Source organism: Rhinoderma darwinii, chromosome 4 (assembly GCF_050947455.1).
Source record: "Rhinoderma darwinii isolate aRhiDar2 chromosome 4, aRhiDar2.hap1, whole genome shotgun sequence".
NCBI classification, from domain to species: Eukaryota; Metazoa; Chordata; class Amphibia; order Anura; family Rhinodermatidae; genus Rhinoderma; species Rhinoderma darwinii.
In genome coordinates, this window is record NC_134690.1 from 293,455,802 (window position 1) to 293,476,728 (window position 20,927).

Consider the following 20,927-nt stretch of genomic DNA (forward strand, 5'->3'; position numbering starts at 1 on the left):
CCCACTCCCACCTCAGATGCGTCAACTTCCACGATAAATGGCTCCATTTGGTTGGGCTGAACCAGCACCGGGGCCGAGACAAAGCACTTCTTAAGGACCTCAAAAGCCTGGACAGCCTCAGGAGGCCAGTGGAGGAGATCAGCACCTTTGCGAGTGAGGTCCGTAAGGGGCTTAGCGATGACCGAGAAGTTAGCAATAAATCTCCTGTAATAATTAGCAAACCCCAAAAAACACTGTAACGCCTTCAGGGAGGCAGGTTGGACCCATTCCGCCACAGCCTGAACCTTGGCGGGGTCCATGCGGAATTCATGAGGAGTGAGGATTTGACCCAAAAATGGAATCTCCTGTACCCCAAACACACATTTTTCGGTTTTGGCAAACAGTTTATTTTCCCGAAGGACCTGGAGCACCTTCCTGACATGCTCCACGTGGGAGGACCAGTCCTTGGAAAACACCAGTATGTCATCAAGGTACACTACCAGAAAAATCCCCAGGTAATTTCTCAAAATCTCATTTATGAAATTCTGGAAGACAGCAGGGGCATTACACAACCCAAAGGGCATGACGAGGTATTCGAAATGGCCTTCGGGCGTGTTAAACGCAGTCTTCCACTCATCCCCCTCTTTGATGCGAATAAGGTTATACGCCCCCCGTAGATCCAATTTAGAAAACCATTGGGCCCCCTGAACCTGATTAAAGAGATCAGGAATCAAAGGAAGGGGATACTGGTTCCTTACCGTGACCTTATTCAGGCTACGGTAGTCAATGCATGGCCTAAGACCACCATCCTTCTTCCCCACGAAGAAGAAGCCAGCACCTACCGGAGAAGAAGAGGGACGAATGTAACCCTTGGCCAGGGATTCCTGGATATACACTCTCATAGCTTCACGTTCGGGACAAGAAAGATTAAATATCCTACCCTTAGGAAGCTTAGCTCCTGGTACCAATTCGATAGCGCAATCGTATTCTCTATGAGGAGGTAACACTTCGGAGGCCTCCCTAGAGAAAACATCAGCGAAGTCCTGAACAAACTCGGGTAGCGTATTCGCCTCCTTAGGGGGAGAAATAGAATTAACAGAAAAACATGACGTACAACATTCATTACCCCATTTGGTTAGCTCCCCAGTATTCCAGTCAAACGTAGGATTATGCAACTGCAACCAGGGAAGACCTAGCACCAAATCGTACGATAATCCCTGCATCAACAGTACAGAGCATTGCTCCAAATGCATGGAGCCAACAAGGAGTTCAAAAACAGGGGTATGCTGTGTAAAATAACCATTAGCAAGAGGAGTGGCGTCGATACCCACTACCGGGACAGGTTTAGGCAAATCAATAAGAGGCATAGCAAGGGACATAGCAAATTCCACAGACATGATATTAGTAGAGGACCCTGAATCCACGAAAGCACTGCCGGTAGCAGACCTACCACCAAAAGAGACCTGAAAGGGAAGCAAGATCTTAGTACGTTTCATATTTACGGGAAATACCTGTGCGCCCAAGTGACCTCCCCGATGATCACTTAGACGCGGAAGTTCTCTGGCTGCAACCTTACGCTTAGGACAGTTGTTCACTTGATGCTTGTCGTCCCCACAGTAGAAGCAGAGACCATTCTTCCTGCGGAATTCTCTACGTTGTTGGGGGGACACGGAGGCCCCGAGTTGCATAGGTATCTCTGAATCTTTCGGGGAGGAACGAAGCAACGGAGCTTCGGGAGGCATCATGGGGGAGTCGGAGGAGAAAACACATAAACGTTCACGTTGTCGTTCCCTGAGACGTCGGTCAAGTCGTATCGCTAAAGCCATAACCTGGTCTAGGGAGTCAGAAGAGGGATAGCTAACTAGCAGGTCTTTCAGGGCATTCGACAGACCCAACCTAAACTGGCACCTTAAGGCAGGGTCATTCCACCGAGAAGCTACGCACCACTTCCGAAAGTCAGAGCAATACTCCTCAACAGGTCTCTTACCCTGACTTAAGGTCACCAGCTGACTCTCGGCAAAGGCAGTCCTGTCAGTCTCGTCATAAATAAGTCCGAGAGCAGAAAAGAAACAATCAACGGAGGAAAGTTCAGGGGCGTCAGGAGCCAAGGAGAAGGCCCACTCTTGGGGCCCTTCCTGGAGCCGGGACATAATTATACCCACCCGCTGGCTCTCAGAACCTGAGGAATGAGGCTTTAAACGAAAGTAAAGCCTACAACTCTCCCGAAAGGAGAGAAAAGTCCTCCGGTCCCCTGAGAACCGGTCGGGCAACTTGAGGTGGGGTTCAAGAGGTGCGGTACGGGGAACTACCAGGGTAGCATCAGGCTGGTTGACCCTCTGAGCCAGGGCCTGGACCTGTAGGGAGAGACCCTGCATTTGCTGAGCCAGGGTCTCACGGGGATCCATAGTGGTGTCAGGGACCAGGGGTAGACTAGGTATGGGCTTGTTATTATGTAACGGCTGGGGGTAGGGAGACGGACAAGTGAGCCCTAATCTACCCGCCACTCTGTCCCTGCCTACTTGCAACGACCCGCCCTAGGCGACGGGGTACAACTGGGCGGCGGTCCCTGCGCTCAGTAAGTGCACGACAAACACGACAAACATACAAGGAACACAAGCAAGGAAAAGGGGCCGTTGCCCACGGCAACACCGTGAGCAACCAGAGTGGTGAACGAGCCGAGTCAAACCAGGAGTGTGCGAGGTACAAAACGAAAAGCAGAAGAGTAGTCGGTAAGCCAGGGTCGGTATGGAGCAGGATCAAAAATAGCAGGAGCTGTAGCTGGGCCAGGAACCACAAGGAAGGAAACAAAAGCAATAACAAGCACCGAGGGACAGGAAGTGCAGGCTTAAATAGACCGAGGGCGGGAGCTAGCTGAGTCTGGCAAGGTTACGATAGGCTCTCCCACTCCTAAGCCTGCCAGCCTGAATGGTGGAAGCAGGAGTCAGTCTCAGGGATGTATTCTCAGGTGCTGACTGATTAGTTCTGGGAGTTAACCCCGCAGTGCCTGGCAGATCCTTTACAAATATATTTAGTGAAAAACCTGTGTGGTCAAAATGCTAACTAAACCCCTATTAAGGGGTCTAGTTTTCTAAATGGGGAGTTTCTATCGTTCTGGCAGCTCAAAGCTTCTCCAAATGTACAGTGGGGCCTAAAACATTTTCAAGCAAAATATGAGTCCTGAAAGCCTCTGGGTGCTCCCTTTCTTTTGGGCCCTGCCGTGTGTCCAAGCAACGCATTAGGGCCACAATGTGGGTATTTTTTAAATCAGGGAAAGAGGGTGATACATTTTGTTGTGTGTTTCTTCATTTTCATGTTCGCTTTACAAAGAACTCAGTCTTCAAACTGATACTTTTATGAAAAAAGTGAAATTATTATTTTTTCACCTGTTATGTATTAAATTTAGCAAAAAACTGTGGGGTCAAAATACTTACTATACCCCTAGATAAATACCTTAAGGGGTCTAGTTTTCTAAATGGGGTCATTTGTGGGGGTTTCCATCATTTTGAGACGTATGAGCCTCTGAAAACCTGGCTTGGTGTAGGAAAACAAAATGCACTCCAAAATTTATAAAATTATTATTCAATTTGTAAGTCCTCTAAATTGCTGAAAATTATTATTTTATTTTTTTTTAAAAGTGCTGCCAAAATAGAGTAAAGAGATGGAAATATATATTTAATTTAAAAAATTGTACAGTATGTGTGTACATATGTGACATATTACAGTTAAAAATAGGGAAAAATTTTAATTTTTACAAAATTTCTTCCATTTTTCTATTTTTTTATTAATTTCCGCAAATTTTATCAGTCTACTTTTACCACTAAAATAAAGTACAGCATGTGACGAAAAAACAATGTCAGAATTACTTGGATATTCAAAACTTTCACAGAGTTATTCTCTGATACAGTCAGACATACCAGATTTGAGAAATCTGGCTTGGTCATTAAGGTCCAAACTAGCTTGGTCATTAAGGGGTTAAAGGATGTGACACCCTTCATAGGAAGATCATCACGGGGTACCTGTGTGCACGGGTTATCCAACTGCATTATAATAGATTTAGACCAGTTGATTATCAGTCCAGACTTCCGATCGAACTGTCCAATAGTGAACATAGCCGCATCAAGGGAAGTAGCACCATCTTCTAAAAAAAAGCAGCATGTCGTCAGCATATAATGTTAGTTTATTCTCCATATCCCCATGTCTAAACCCCACAATATCTACCAAACCCCTAATTATGTCTGCCAGTGGCTCGATAGCTATTGCAAAAAGCAATGGAGAAAATGGGCATCCCTGCCTCGTGCCCCTACCCAACTGGAATGTATCCGGTAAAAAATTATTAACACGAAGTCTGGCAAAAGGTCTGTCATATAACATCTGAACCCAAGAGATAAACGATGTACCAAAACCGATTTTTCGAAGTACTGGCCATAAATATGACCATTCTACACTCTCAAAAGCTTTAAAAAATAGCCATCTAAGATTGATAGCCGTGGATTTATGGGGCATGAAGCCTGTTTGCTCAGAATGTATCAAAACGATGGGTGGCTATGACTTTGGCAATGATTTTAATATCCATGGGCAGTAAAGATATTGGTCTATAAGATTCAGCTAACAGGGGATCTTTACCCAGTTTCTCTCATAATGTTAGGCAGTCCCTGGTCCCTAACAGCCGAGTTAAAAACATCTAGAAGGTGCGGCAAAAATATGTCACCAAGTTTTTTAAATATCTCTGCTGGGAGACCGTCTGATCCCGGAGCTTTATTGTTAGCTAGAGAGACTACCGCTTCCTGCAACTCCTTTAGTTGTAATGGGGTCTCTAAAAACTCTGTCTGTAGAAGACAAAACTGACAGGGAGATATCAGATAAATATGCCTCAAGTTGGTGATCAGACACATTAACATGTAAATGATATAAAGAAGCGTAATAAGATTTAAACACATCTGCTATCTCTGCATTATCAGACACTTGTATGCCATCAGTATTTCACACTGCTGCTATAAACGTTTGGCCGGTCTGTGCCTTCGCAACAGTAGCCAACATATGACCTGCTTTCTCTCCCTCAGCATAAGAACGTTGTTTCTGAAACATCCTCTTATTTTCAGCTACTTCCAATAGATGATTTCTCAGCAGGACTTGAGCCAATTGGCCAGAGACGTATAGGAGTTGTTTAGAATATGAGACGCCTCTGTCTGCTGCACCCCACTTTGGAGAGCATCACCCAAACGTCTAGTGTTCAATTTAACCCTGCTAATAACCTGTATTAAACAACCCCTCAGCATGGCATTCATAGAATTCCATACCACTCTTCTATTTGCTGTGCCCACATGCTCAGAAAAATAATCTGTCAACACTTTAAGTACATCAGATACATTTATAACAGTCAAACAGAAGGCGTTCATTCTCCACAATGTCCTATTGTTTCGAGGACCTTGAGAAAGAGATATAACAAATAATAAAGGAGAATAATCAGAAAGTGCTCTAGGTAGGTATTCAGCAGTAAGGATCGCTCCGGCTACAGTGTCAGGGCCCAATCCTAGATCAATACGTGACAGGCTACTATATGAACTAGAGTAATAGGAATATTATTTACCATGAACAAGTTTCAATCTCCAAAGATCTAGCAGCAACATCTTTTGGAGAAAAGAGCAAAAGGTGGTTTCTAAATTTATTCCAATAGGGGTGGATATAGTTATTGAAGTCTCCTAGTATAATAAATGGTATACCCGGTCTATTACCAGTAAAAGCCAGGACCTTCCTAAGTACATCATAGCTAAATGGTTGGGGAATATAAACACCAATAATGATATACAGTATTGAGTATATGGTGAACTGAAGACAGATGTAAAGGGTAACAAACGGTGTATCACTAAACTAACACCCCTGGTGTAACTAGTGTGAACAGAGTGATATTCATGACTCATCCATACACAATGCACAGTCACGGTTCTATCTTTGGAAATTGCGTTTCTTCTAAACATAATATAGCAGGAAAATGGGACTTAACATACTCAAATATAGCAGTACCCTTAAGTGGATCTCCAAGGCCTCTAACATTCCAAGAAATAATCATTACAGTATGAGTCATAAAGTTATAGAAAAAATTCAAGCAGGAGCAATGCATCAGTTTCAGACATGTACAATACGAAACAATAGAGCAATCAATAGTAGCATATACTAGTATACTTTGGAAGAACCATAAAAAACTTCCCACAAATATACCCTCCCAAACCAAAGCTTCATCAATACTCCAAGATACTTGTTCCATCTGGAGCAAGTTAGGGCACCAGTCCTCCTTGAACCTGGATGACATTTCCCAAAAAGAACATAGTTTAGCATCCTGCTACCACTTTTTAATTCGAAGGAACATCCATCAAATCAGCACTGTAGGATCAATAGACATCTCCGAGCAACCAGCTCTTAGGCCCCATGTACAAGACCGTAAAATCACCCATAATTACGGACCGTAATTACGGTCCGTAATTACGTGCCCATTCATTTCTATGGCCGACGGAGACCTTCCCCTATGCCTACGGGAGACTGTCAGTGCCGTAGAAACCGGCCGAAAAAAATAGGATGTGTCCTATTCTTATTTTAAGGACCGTGCTCCTATACTTTATAATGGGAGCACGGCACGTAAAAACGGCCGGCTTAATTACGGGTTGTAACTACGGGCACGGTCATGTGCATGGAGCCTTAGAAAGGAGTGTAAATAAACAAATTATAACCTTTTGCACAGTCTATTCATCTGAATTATACGGCATTTTACTGTGGTCAAGCCATCTCGCAGCATCTTTAGAGTTCTCAAAGAAATGTGTTTCTCCCAAGGCAACCACACTTATTTTCGCAGGACACAACATCGCATACGGTATTTGCAGGGTATGCAATTGTCTCTTCACCTCTTGAAATAAAAGGTGCTTCTTTTGTATTTCTGCCGAATAATCTGGAAAGAAGGCTATACGGTTCCCATCAATAGTAACCTCTTTCATATCTCTGGCCGCTTTCAAGATGGCGTCTCTATCTTGATAGTGTAAGAGTTTGACTAGCATAGTCCTGGGCTGTGACCCTGGTGGAAGAGGTTTCATAGGTACCCTGTGGGCACGTTCAACAGCATATAAGGACGACAGGATAGCACCACCAAAGGTTGGTTTCAGCCATGCTTCAACATATCGGTCGGGGTATTTCCATATGATCATTCAGGTATGCCTACCAGTCTGATATTATTTCTAGGGAGTCTGTTCTCTAGGTCATCATCATGTTTCTGTATATCCCGCTGCATGGGTAAAATGGCGTTCTCTGTTGCGCTGATGTGGCCTTCCACTGCTGAAATTCTGTCTGAGACTTTAAAATATGGCGAATAAGCTCCACATCTTCACTTATACTTCCCAATTGCAGTAACAGGGACGATAGTGTGGTGTTGCCCTTGGTGATAGCCCATAAAACATAAATTATGGAGGGTTCTCCTTTCCCCGACACAGGTAAGACATTTGGGAGCGACTGGGAGGGACACATAGCAGGTTGATCACAGACTCCCAGTATCTGGCCATCACACATCACATCAGAGCTCACTTTGTTTCCCACCTCAAGAGCTTGGGCTGATGCAAGTTTGGGGGTTTCCGATGGCTGTACATGCTTACTTGGTGTGGCAGACGAAGTTCTTGCATATCCCACCAGTTTAGAGGCCGCCGCTCGTGCAGCTGCAGATGAGGTGCCGGCGCCATCTTGGCTCTCTTTGTCCATCTTCGCATCTTTGTTTCGACAAGTCATATCTACGGATTTACCGAGACAAGTCTACAAACGGGTAGAAACCTTCACCCAGGTATGTGGCAGTGAGATGTTACATAGTTAGTACGGCTGAAAAAAGACACATGTCCATCGAGTTCAACCAAGGGACGGGAAAAGGAAAGGTAAAAATTTCAACAAATAGGCTCTAATATTTTTTGTTCTCGGAAATTATCTAAGCCTTTTTTTAAAGCAATCTACTGTCCCTGCTGTGACCAGCTCCTGCGGTAGACTATTCCATAGATTCACAGTTCTCCCAGTAAAGAAGGCTTGTCGCATCTGCAGGTTGAACCTTTTTTTCTCCAGCTGGAGGGAGTGCCCCCTTGTTTTTTGAGGGGGTTTCACATGGAACAGGATTTCACCATATTTTTTGTATGTGCCATTAATATATTTATATAAATTAATCATGTCCCCCCTTAGTCGTCTTTTTTCAAGGCTAAATAGGTTTAATTCTTTTATTCTTTCCTAATAAAATCTGTTAATACACGACAATATGCTGCTGGCCTTTGAAGCAGCTGATTGACATTGAATGCTGTTATTTAGTTTATGATTTACAAGTACACCCAGATCCTTCTCAACTAGTGACTCCCCCAGTGTAGCTCCCCCTAGGACATATGATGCATGCAGGTTGTTGGTAACCAGATACATAACTTGACATTTATCTACATTAAAATTAATTTGCCAAGTGGATGCACAAACACTTAGTTTGTTTAAATCCGCTTGCAATTCACGAACGTCTTCCATAGACTGAACTATATTACGTAGCTTGGTGTCATCTGCAAAAATATAAATAGTGCTATTAATCCCATCCTCTATATCATTAATAAATAAGTTGAATCATAGTGGTCCCAGCACTGAACCCTGGGGTACACCACTTATAACCGGGGACCATTCAGAGTAGGAATCATTGACCACAACTCTCTGGATACGGTCCTTGAGCCAATTCTCAATCCAATTACAAACTATATTTTCTAAACGTATAGTCCTTAATTTACCCATTAGACGTATATGAGGGACAGTGTCAAATGCCTTTGCAAAGTTCAAAAACACTACATCCACAGCGGCCCCTCTGTCACCTCTTCATAAAAACAAATCAGGTTGGTTTGACAGCTTCTGTTCTTAGTAAAACCGTACTGGCTGTCACTTAAAATACTATTTTTTTGTCACATAATCCTGTATATAGTCCCTCAATAGCCCCTCACACATTTTCCCCACGATGGATGTTAAGCTTACTGGTCTATAATTACCCGGGGAAGACCTAGAGCCCTTTTTGAATATAGGCACCATATTTGCCCTGCACCAGTCCCTTGGCACTATACCAGTCACGAGAGAATCTCTGAATATTATTAAAAGGGGGACATAAATAACTGAACTAAGCTCTTTAAGAATTCTAGGGTGTAACCCATCTAGTCCCGTGCTTTTTTTGTCATGTATTTCCCTTTTTACAGAAGGTGTAAGCCATGTGGGGTTTAATTTTAGTCGTTTATACTTGTTACCTATAGGAATAAATTTTGCACTATAATTACCCAAAGTAGATTTGAAAATCTCCCATTTATCATTTGTACCATTATTTAATTAGTTCTTACCAGTCTATATCTGGAATTGCAGCCCTCATCCTGGGGAAATCAGCTTTCTTAAAATGAAGTGTATTTGCCCTCCCAGCCTGTGTTTGTTTTTTACAGTATAGGTAAAATTTAACTATATTGTGATCACTGTTACCGAGGTTTTCACGAACATTGACATTCCCAACAAGCTCTGCATTATTAGAAATGACCAGATCCAACACAGCTTCACCTCTAGTCGGGTCTTCCACAAACTGGCCCTTAAAATTTTCCTGCAACAGGTTGAGGAAATTTCTCCCCTTTGCAGTTGAAGCCGAACCATAACCCCAATTAATATCCCGGAAATTAAAATCTCCCATTATCACTACAGTACCCGCCTGTGCAGCCCGCTCCATCTGTTTATATAGCTGACATGCCATCTCCTCAGTTATATTGGGGGGGTCTATAGATTACATCAAAAGTAAGTTTTTTCAGTGTTTACCTCCCTTTGTAATTCCACCACAAGGTTTCAACCTCCTCACATTCTTCACCCTCTAATGTTTCTTTCACTCTCACCTTCATATCGCTTCTCACATACAGATATACACCACCGCCTTTTCTTATTTGTCCTGTCTTTCCGAAAAAGTGTAAAACCCTGTAGATTTACAGCCCAGTTATGTGAAGAGTCTAGCCATGCTTCAGCAACACCCACTATATCTATATGTTCCTCCAGTATCAAGGCCTCCAGCTCCCCCATTTTGCTTGCTAGACTTCTGGCATTTGTGAGCATACACTTTAACTTGCCTTTCAGTTTTTCACTTTTATTATCAGAATTGTGATTATTTGACATTATTTGAGCATTTTTATTTTCATGTAGAAAAGAAAATGCTGGAAGAGTTTGGAAACAGGATAATTTGAGGATCTCTAGCAGGAGCTAACACGCTGTGCTTCCTCTGATACTCGTCAGGCCAGGCCCCCACTATTTTCAAGCTTAGGAATTCTAAAATAGCAAAAAGGATGTGTATAAAAATAATAAAAAAGAAACCTGCATTGTCTACGATAAAAACATTGCAAAAATCACACCGCTAGCCCAACAAATAAAAAGTTATAGCCATTTAACTAGTGCGTGCTAAAAATGGCTAATTGGTGTCTTGTCCTAAAGATTTAAAATAGCCCGGTCCTGAACCGGTTAAATAGAACAGGTCGCCACCTCACAACTGATTTTCATCCTATTTATTAAAAACACCTGACTCTAATTTTACTTTTAAATGATCTGCTAATCATAAGGCCTGATTTCACAAGAGCGCATTTTACGTCCGTAATAAGGACGTTAAAACATGCGGACCTATGTAATTCATGGGGCTATTCAGACATGCGTTGTTTTTCACGCAGTGTGTGTCCGCTGCGTGAAACTTACTACAGCTCCTATTTTTGTGTGTTTTTGCGCACCATGCAGCCCATTGAAGTCAATGGGCGCGTGAAAACAATGGACAGCACACGGACATTATCCGTGGGAGGGGAAACCTAGGTGTGGGTGCCTGGATGTGCTATATGAGCTAGTACTGTACTATCAACTATCTGGACAATGTTTGCAACTGATATTTATTGTATGGCACTACTATTTGCACTTTTCATAGTTTTGTTATATGCACCATATATAACATTATTATTTGCACATATATGGCTTTGCTGTCTGTACACTACCATATGTGGAGTATATGGTACTGCTATTTGCAGACTATATGGCATTGTTATTTGAACATTGTATGGAAAGACTACCTGGACATTATTTGGTACCGCTATTTATGCACTGTATGGCACTGTAATTTGTGGTTGGCATAAGATATGGGTGAATTTCTTATTATAAAGCTGTATTCTCTGCAAATAACTCAATAAAGGCTGAAATACTTTACTACAGACACATATTAAGCCGAATTGCCTTAGAAGTGAAATACGCCTCCAAAATAAGAAATCTGCCCATTTGGTGAAATGCTGATATGGCAAATTTTCAGATTTGCTCATCTCTTATTGCTTTTAATTTGCACACAATTTGGAAAAATACTTTGGATATTCTTTGGCACCACTTTTTGCTTATTATATGACTTTGCAATTTGCGCTGTGTATGACACTATTAATTGTGCTGTGCAGTATATGGCATAATTTGGACTTTCAATTCCACTACTGCTAGTTATATTTGTTTTAATTCACAACAAATTCACAAATAATATCCGGGCTTGCTCAGCTCAGGTACCTTTGTGGCCCACCATTGATTCAACTTTGAAACTGCATGTCCTGACAATTGCAGACCTACAGGGCATGCTGGGAGATGTAGCTTTCCAAAAATCTTGTGCACCCTTTGGGGTGGGGTGGGAAGGCTTAATAGAAAGTTTTTTAAAAAGTTGGGAGGTATGCATAAGACGGCGGCTGCAGGCTGGCTGTGACATGGGGACCACACAGACCTACTCACCCTGTATAGACATCTATGGGCAGCAGCTGTAATCTGATCTCTGTTCACTGAAGACATTATATCAAGTGAATAGAGTCAGTGAACATTTACAAACAGTGCATTAGGCAGGTAAAGGGGGGAAAAATACATCTGATATGCCTTTGCATTGAGCTATATAAAACTATAAATAAGTGCTAGCGTAGCGCAATCTCCTGGGTGGATCTTAAATTCCAGTAATGCAAACACTAGTTAATTAATACCAGAGCACTAAGACAACAGCTAAAGGTAAACAATCAAACCGTATTCCATGTTTCAAGGAATGCCATCAGTAATTCTACATTTGTTTGGATTATACAATGTTATTCACCAACTGATCCTTCCACATAGGTTTTTATTTTATAAACCAAGTAATGAAAGAGCACACTAGCAAACACTCATTGCTAAAATATTTATGATTCATGAACCAGCCAGTATTTGTACCAACACTGACATAGAGTAAATTTGTACAGTAAGGGTAGAATGGCTAAAAACTACAAGCAACTAAACCACGAGTGAGAAAAAGGATAATCGGGTGACTGTCACATATACCGAGGCAAATGATGGTTAACTTTAAATTAAAAAATGAATCTAAAATAATGTACATTTACCTCTGGTACTGTTTGTTGTTGCCTCTTTTTTACCTATGAATAAAATAAACTAAATTATAAATTATTTATCAAAAAGAGTTTCAGAGTCAAATTTCAATTGTTAAAGGCTATGTCCAACTTCACAACCATCATTTTTTAAATTACTATTATAAATCTAAAATGAAAACATTAAGCAACGTTACAAATAAACTTCGTTAAAATTATCCTAATATTTTATGTCTACATCTCCCATGTAGATGTATGTGTCTCCATGGAAACAAACTACAACCAAACACTATATAGTCTGATCCTGCATTCATACACTTTTCAATCTGTCCCATACTTCTTATTGACCTACTAAATGTATGTTAAAAGGTAGGAGATATTTAATGAAGAATATTTACAAAGTTGCTTTATTTTAACTGCATTGGAGCTATAAAAAAATGGTTGTGAATATATACATAGTCTTTAAGTTTTAAATGATTAAGTTTTAAAATGGCTTTAGGTCTATTTAGCAGACCGTGAATGGGTCCAAAAAATATGGACACTGCACTTCATAGGGTAATGTATAGTACAAACCAATGTAAAAGGTAAGGTCTGACCACACACACTCATCTTATATGGTTGTGCAACAATTTAGGCACAATTCTTAGTACTTGATAACTGATTACAGATGGGGATGGCAGCTATCGTTCGTTTTACTGCTTTTGTGTCCAGACACTAAGTGCCAAAAAAACATAGACAAGTAGGAAAAATAAATCACGGGTACCTAGGAAGCCACTAGAAAGCCACATACCCCAGCAGTGGGTTTAAGCCAAAATATGTATCAGTTAAATGAAATTCTGAAAATCTGGCTCTTGCAAAAAGAGTGACGAACAGGCAAAATGCCAGTTGGAAACCATAAGGAGGGCCATGTGGCGCCCAGGAACAAAGGGGTAGTAAGTTCCATGGTGAAATGTTTAGTACTCTGGACTTTGAATTTAGAAATTTGAGCTCAAACCTTGATGGGAGTTTCTATGACTTATTATAATGATTATTACAATTAACCTAGAGGGTTGGCCTTTGTCATGTCATGAACCTATAAATTTAGGGTATCCAACCTGATTTTTCCTAGTGGTCTAGGGGGAAGTGGTAAAGGAACAATAGTGGGGCGGTTTTGGACCTGTAGATGTAAGGTAATTGGGGGAGGAAATTAGGGGTGGAGAATTGTCTGGGGATTTAAGGCGGGGCAGGTGATAGAGAGAGTAGCTAATTCTGCTTCTATTTACAGGGAAAAGGAAGACTCATCCGCTCAGCACTTATGAGTTTTGTTCTGATGTTCTGTGTTGTAAGACGGAATTGCAGCACTTCACACACATGGTGTCGGTAGCTAAGGGCCAAGGCAAGATATCCACGAGCTGCTTTGCAGGATTTTTCGTACACAAGCTGGACAGGTGGTCCCTGGTTCGGACAGACGTGGGGCAACTACAAGGGTTGGTCAGGGTGGCCCAGCAGTTGGTCCTGGGGAGCCAGTGGAGGTGCACAAACACCACTGGCTCCTAGTCCATAGGAGGCTGGGGGCTGGCGTGCCGCAATTGGTCGGGTTCACATAACTGAGCTATATAATATGTTGTAAATAAAGAGTGGCTAGTGCCACAATTTTTTTTCCACAATATTGTTGTTGTGTTAGGTGAGTGGGTTTTACCATGTGCACTCCTTAAAGCTTTTAGACCTGACCAGATGAGAAGCAGAAGACTGAGAGGAGATAACCAATTATGAGTACCTAATTTTACCTTACTAAACCCTACTTCTATAAATAAAATATACAAAGTTACTGTATTTATTTAATAAAATTGTTTACCTTTACAATTTCCTCTGTATGCAATTTCCAGCTGAGAATCTTTACACTTGGCACGTTGAAATTCGCACCTGGAAAGGAATGTTCTTCCATCAGAGGCACATAGAAGTTTAGAAGGGGAGCCTGCACAATCCAAATTACATTCCTTGTCTTTGTCTTGATCCACTCTTAGAAACTGAAAAAAAGGAAAAAAAAAATGTTCAAAAGAAGGAACATAATCTACATAATATTTATAGCTAGATGAAAACAAAAAAAGACCAATGCAGATGTAGTTATTTAATCTGAGGTTGATTGGTTATATAACTTCTGATATATTTGAGATCCATTGACCTTCTCTGCCTTCCATGTCACAGTGTACATGAAACAGTAATATTAGTCCTGGTGGATCATGTGACCAATCACATGGCCCTCGAGTACCTTTTATAGGCTATAGTTGCTAAGTCATAACAGGCCTGTCATTTAAAAGTCTCCTATGACATATTGGGTGACACATTGCATAAAAAACATAATAAAGTATAAATACATTTCTAAAAAACAAAACAAAGAAAGCCCAAAACATGGCGCTAGCTCCACTCCAATGACCCAAAACAAAAAAGCCATATGTCATGAAAGGGGATTAACAAATAATTTGTATACTTATTACGTTATTTAGACATCCTCTGGTACTGAAATATTCCCAAAATTCTGGACACAATGCTTTGCTTGCAGTTTTCAGATTTAAAGCCTCTTGTACCAATAGAACTAATATGTATAGTCAAACAGGGCCGCATCTACCATGAGGCGAGTTGAGAATCTCGCCTCAGGCGGCAGCTCCAATGAGGTGCGGGGAAGGGCGGCAATATATGCGAGCCTAGCCTCGGGCTCATAGAATCTGACTCAGCATAGTTGGGAGAGAACACAGGCACAGCACAAATGTGACCAATGTACTTATCCCCCAGTTATTCCCTCCTCTGAAGCAGCATCAGAGCAGATACAGATCTGTCTCTTCCACCACAGAGCTCTGTGGAACCTGCAGCGTGGTAGTGTGGGGGCCGACATCACAAGTGGATGCAGAATGGAGTCATCATTCAAGTTTGCTTAGATCCTGCATTCCCTTCGTCCTTTTCCTGTCTACCCTGCTGTTTTAATACTACAGTAGATATCAGCAGACATTCGGGATGGACAGGGGGAGAAGGCAGGCTACAGAGACGTGTGCAGGCAGGGAGCAGGTCAGGAAGGTTCGCAATCCTGTCATGTCTGGCTGAGGCAATAACAATTTAGGAAAAAGCAAGAGCGGGTGAGCATCTACAGCAGGAGTCTCAAACTCGGCCGGATAAGTGGGCCACATATAGAAAAAATGGGAAGTTGACGGGCCGCATTACTTTCAAATTTGATACAATACAAACTTATTGTTAATCAATTAGTTATTTAAACTACTATAACACTATATTACTATAATACTAATACTACATTACTATAATAATAGCGCTAGGTTTATAATTTGAGATATTTCTCCACATGCTTATTTCAAGAATTCAGTTTTCCAGTTTAAGTGTCGCTAAATGCAGTCCGGCGGCTCAGTTAGCAGCGTTTGGCAGACACACATGTCAAGATTGGGCAGCTTTTTGGATGCTGCCACAGTGCCCTCTGCAGATGCTGCCACAGTGCCCTCTGCAGATGCTGCCACTGCCCTCTGCAGATGCTGCCACAGTTCCCTCTGCAGATGCTGCCACAGTTCCCTCTGCAGATGCTTCCACAGTGCCCTCTGCAGATGCTGCCACAGTGGCCTCCGCAGATGATGCCACACACCCCCCAAGTAGATAGTACCATTGGCGCTCCCTCTAGGAGTGGAATCCCCAGCCAGAGCGTTGCCGACGCTTTGACTGGGGATTCCTCTGCTGTTGGAGGCTCTGACGTCACTGTCCATGCACTGTAACGTCAGGGGATTCTCCTGGATGGGAATATGATATCAGGGGCCAACCCCAGAGCTGGAGTCCCGGGCAGAGCGCTAGTAGGCTCTTCCTTTGATTTCAGCTGTGCTCCTGACATCACTGGGACTCCTGCTCTGGGGAAGCCCCTGACATCACTGTCGATGTATGGACAGCGATGTCAGGGAATTCCACAGAGTCCCGGAGCAGAGCCGATACTAGTGCTCTGCACGGGACTCCAGCTCTGAGGAAGCCCCAGACATCGCTGTCAATATGAGGACAGCGATGTCAGGGGATTCCCTGAGTCACGGAGCAGAGCCTGTACTAGCGCTCTGCTCGGGACTCCGCTCTTGGGAAGAACCTGACAACACTGTCCATATATGGACAGCGATGTCAGGGAATTCCACAGAGCCCCGGAGCAGAGCCTGTACTAGCGCTCTGCTTGGGACTCCGCTCTGGGGAAGTCCCTGACACACTGTCCATATATGGACAGCGATGTCAGGGAATTCCACAGAGTGTCGAAGGAGAGCCGATACTAGCGTGCTGCATGGGACTCCGGCTCTGGGGAAGCCCCAGACATCGCTGTCCATATGTGGACAGCGATGTCAGAGAATTCCACAGAGTCCCAGAGCAGAGCCTATACTAGCGGGCCGCGTGCTTGAGACCCCTGATCTACTGTATGTCTCTCCTTTCTATTTAGCTATCTATTTCATATCTATCTAATCATCTGTCTGTGTATGATTCTCATTTCTTTTTATATGATAATGACATACGATAGATAGATAGATAGATAGATAGATAGATAGATAGATAGATAGATAGATAGATAGATAGATAGATAGATAGATAGATAGATAGATAGATAGATAGATAGATAAAAAGATGATAGATAGATTAGATAGACAGACAGACAGACAGACAGACAGACAGACAGACAGACAGACAGACAGACAGACAGACAGACAGATAGATAGATAGATAGATAGATAGATAGATAGATAGATAGATAGATAGATAGATAGATAGATAGATACTTAAAGGAAGTCTGCCACCAGAAATTGACCTTTTAAAGCAGCAGAATAGTAATATAGTGTAGCCTCACCTGAATATAAAGTTTTTTCTGAGATGTTTTTCAGATGTGTGGCTTCGTTGCAGCGATAATAACTTTATTCTTCATATGCAAATTAGATTTTTGGAGCAACGAGGGCGTCACCGTTTCTCCAAACAGCTCTACCTTCTATCCCCAGTCTGTCCCTACCTCCCTCCCTCCCTCCCTCCCTTCTGATTCACCAGTCGAACCGCCTTTACTGCGCATGCGCCGGGTGTAGTGTGACGGAATCGGCGCATTGCAGTAGAGCCGATTAGACCGGTAAAACATCAGTGTTGTACTGTGCATGCGCTTATTCAGAAGCCGAGGCACAGGCACGCTCAGGAGAATACGCTCACTCCTCTTGCAGTTGGAGAGTCCTATTGCTGGTCACATGACACAGCTGAGGACCAGAAGGGAGTGGATAACTCATAAATACGGCCACCGGTAAGAAGAGTACCTTCACAAAAGTTTACATAATGGGCCAGAGAATTAAAATTTTTGTGGGAGTTCTTCTTTAAAGTGTTATTCCATCTCAAACGTTTATGACATACCCCCAGGATAATAAATGGATGCGGATCCCAGGTCTGCACCATGCCCACAGCCAAGCAGCCCAGCGCTGCTCGGCTGTTTTCGTAATGTCCATAGAACATACTGGAGAGAGCCACGCACAGGCGTAGCCACCTCTCCACATAGTTCTCATCTAAATTCGGCAGGCAGAGGCCGCTTCACCACGCAGGCAGGGGATTGAATTGTCCTGTTCTCAATATAAGTGTTGGTCCCAGAGCTGGGAACCAGATCTATCATCAGACATTTATGGCATATCCTGTGGATATTTAAAAAAAAAAAAAAACAACGAGAATACTGGTAGACTGAAACAGAAATGTCAAATAAGTTCTCACATGCATTGTAACAAAAAAAAAAAAGCTTTTTTTAAAGGGGGTCGCTTTTCTTGCCTGTCCGATTTAGTAGTGGATGACGCACTGTTTTGTCCGTCTTTAGTATAAAGATATTATACATTTTGTAGAAGCAGACAGATGTGAATCTTACCTTAAAAGACACAAAAAAATGAATTTTTATGCTACCTGTTTTTATTTCCTATTTGTATGATCCAAAATAAACATATAGCATAATGTGAACCCACACAGTGCATGTGTGCACACTGGAGTTCCTTTGAGTTCAAGGGGGGCGCCATTTAAGTTTTCACCTCAGGCGGCGGAAAAGCTACAATCCACTCTGGTCAAACTGAACATAATATCGCCGAACAGAAGGATTGAATTAGGCCATAAACAGTGAACATCATCTTTAAAACGTGCTGGAAAATCTCAATGTTAAATATCATCCACTACTGTTAGAAATTATTGTCATATACCCCATGCATGCCCTTTTTCTTGCCTAGTTATTAGCCTGGCTACAGAATAGCAAAAAAAAAAACCACCATGGTTTCCAGCAAGCCATATATTCAAATCTTATATTAACCGCTTCCCGACCGCCCACTGTATATTCACGTCGGCACTTGCTGGGCTCTGTGCAGCGCCGACGTGAATTCACGGTGGGTGTTAAAAGCGCGATCCGGGTGTCTGAGAGTAGCGCTGACACCCGAATCACGCTGTTATCACCTGCCTCTGGTCCCGGAGATATGATCAGGACCTGATTAGTTCAGGTCCTGGTCATGTGATCGCAGGGAAAGTGTGTTGTAGCAACGAACTGGAAAGTTTGTTGCTATAACAAACTGGAAAGTTTGTTGCTACAACAAACTTTCCCGGGGACCAATTGCTGGTGCTGCAGTCGGTTATAAGGCAGAACCGGGGCCATATAACAGCCCCCGGGTCTGCCATGCACAGCAGCCTATGAGAACCAGCCGGATGCTGGTTCTCATAAGCTTCCTGTCAGTGTGACTCTCAGCATCACACTGAGGCTGGATTCACACGACCACATTACGTCCGTAATGGACGGAACGTATTTCGGCCGGAAGTCCCGGACCGAACACAGTGCAGGGAGCTGCGCTCCTAGCATCATAGTTATGTACGATGCTAGGAGTCCCTGCCTCGCTGCAGGACAACTGTCCCGTACTGTATCATGTTTTCAGTACGAGACAGTTGTCCGGCAGCGAGGCAGGGACTCCTAGCATCGTACATAACTATGATGCTAGGAGCCCGGCTCCCTGCAGTGTGTTCAGTCCGGGTCTTCCGGCCGAAATACGTTCCGTCCAATACGGACGTTAATGTGCTCGTGTGGACCCAGCCTCACAGTTTATAATACGTTACACTACCTAGGTAGTGTAATGTATTACAGCAGCGATCAGTGCTGCCAGGCTTCAAGTAAAACAAGTAAAAAGTAAAAAATAAAGTAATAAAAAAGTTTTATAAAAGTGTAAAAACAAGTTATAAAAGTTACAAAAAAAAAATGCTTTTTTTCCTATAAGAAGTCTTTTATTATAGGAAAAAAATGAAAATGTTAAAAAAAAGTACACATATTTGGTATCACCGCGTTCGTAACGACCCAAAGCATAAAACTATAATATTATTTTTCCCGCACGGTGAACACCGCAAAAAAAATAATTAAAAAACAATGTCAGAATCACTATTTTTTGGTCATCAACCCTCCCAAAATATAGAATAAAAAGTGATCAAAAAGTCGCATGTACCCCAAAATAGTACCAATAAAAACTACAACCCGTCCCGCAAAAAACAAGCCCTTACACCGCTTTTTTGACGGAAAAATATAAAATTATGACTCTCAGAATATGGTGACACAAAAAATAAATAATTTTATCAAAGTGATTTTATTGCGCAATCGCAACAAAACATTAAAAACCTATATACATATGGTATCGCCGTAATCGTACCGACCCGCAGAATAAAGTAAAATGTAATTTATACCGCACGGTGAACACTGTAAAAAAAAAATACAAAAAACATTGTCAGAATTTCTGTTTCTTTGTCACTTTGCTTCCAAAAAAATCTAATAAAAATTTATTAAAAAAAAAACACATGTACCCTAAAATGGTACTAATGAAACGTACAGATTGTCCCGCAACAAATAAGCCCTCACACAGCTCCGTTGGAGAAAAAATAAAAAAGTTCTGGCTCCCAGAATATGGCGATGCAAAATGTGCAGAGTGTTCCAAAAGCGGATAAGATCGGGCGCCATTTATCAGTGCGACACCGGCCACATATCTGCAAATTATTATTTATGTACCCCATTATTATACCCTCTTATTATGCCCTGATGTACTCTGCCCAGTTTACACATACCCCCACATCATAAACTGAAATACCAGCAAAACCCCAAACAGAACAGTTACCAAGCAAAATCTGCGCTCCAAAAGCCAAATGGCGTTCCCTCCCTTCTGAGCCCCACAGCGTGCCCAAACACCAGCTTACGTCCACATTTATGACATTTTATATCCGGGAGAACCCGCTCAACATTGTATGAGGTATTTGTCTTCAGTGGCACAAACTGGGCACAATATATTGTGCATTAAAATGGCATATCAGTGGAAAATGTAAATTTTCACTTTGCACCATCCGCTGCTCATTAACGCCTTGGCGAACCACGACTTAATAGCATGTCGTGGTGCGAGGGGTTATATATGGAGCGGGCTCACGCGCTGCGCCCGCTCCATATTCTGCAGGTGTCCGCTGTGTATTACATCTGACACCCGGGACTAACGGACAGGAACAGCGATCGCGCTGTTACAGGAGCCTGTAAAATGACATTATACT

At 42.4% G+C, this 20,927-nt stretch overlaps 1 protein-coding gene across 2 annotated transcripts in view; it reads right to left on the reverse strand.

Moving 5' to 3' along the window:
* SMOC2 (SPARC related modular calcium binding 2) overlaps positions 1 to 20,927 on the reverse strand; it is a 326,181-nt gene that overhangs the window by 213,169 nt on the left and 92,085 nt on the right. The window contains exons 2-3 of one of the 2 annotated variants that reach the window (XM_075862596.1): positions 14,209 to 14,380; positions 12,390 to 12,422 (exon numbers count right to left, since the gene is read on the reverse strand). In XM_075862596.1, coding sequence (XP_075718711.1) covers positions 12,390 to 12,422; positions 14,209 to 14,380 — 205 coding nt within the window. The remainder of the gene's footprint in view (positions 1 to 12,389; positions 12,423 to 14,208; positions 14,381 to 20,927) is intronic. The other variant, XM_075862597.1, reaches the window with a different exon arrangement.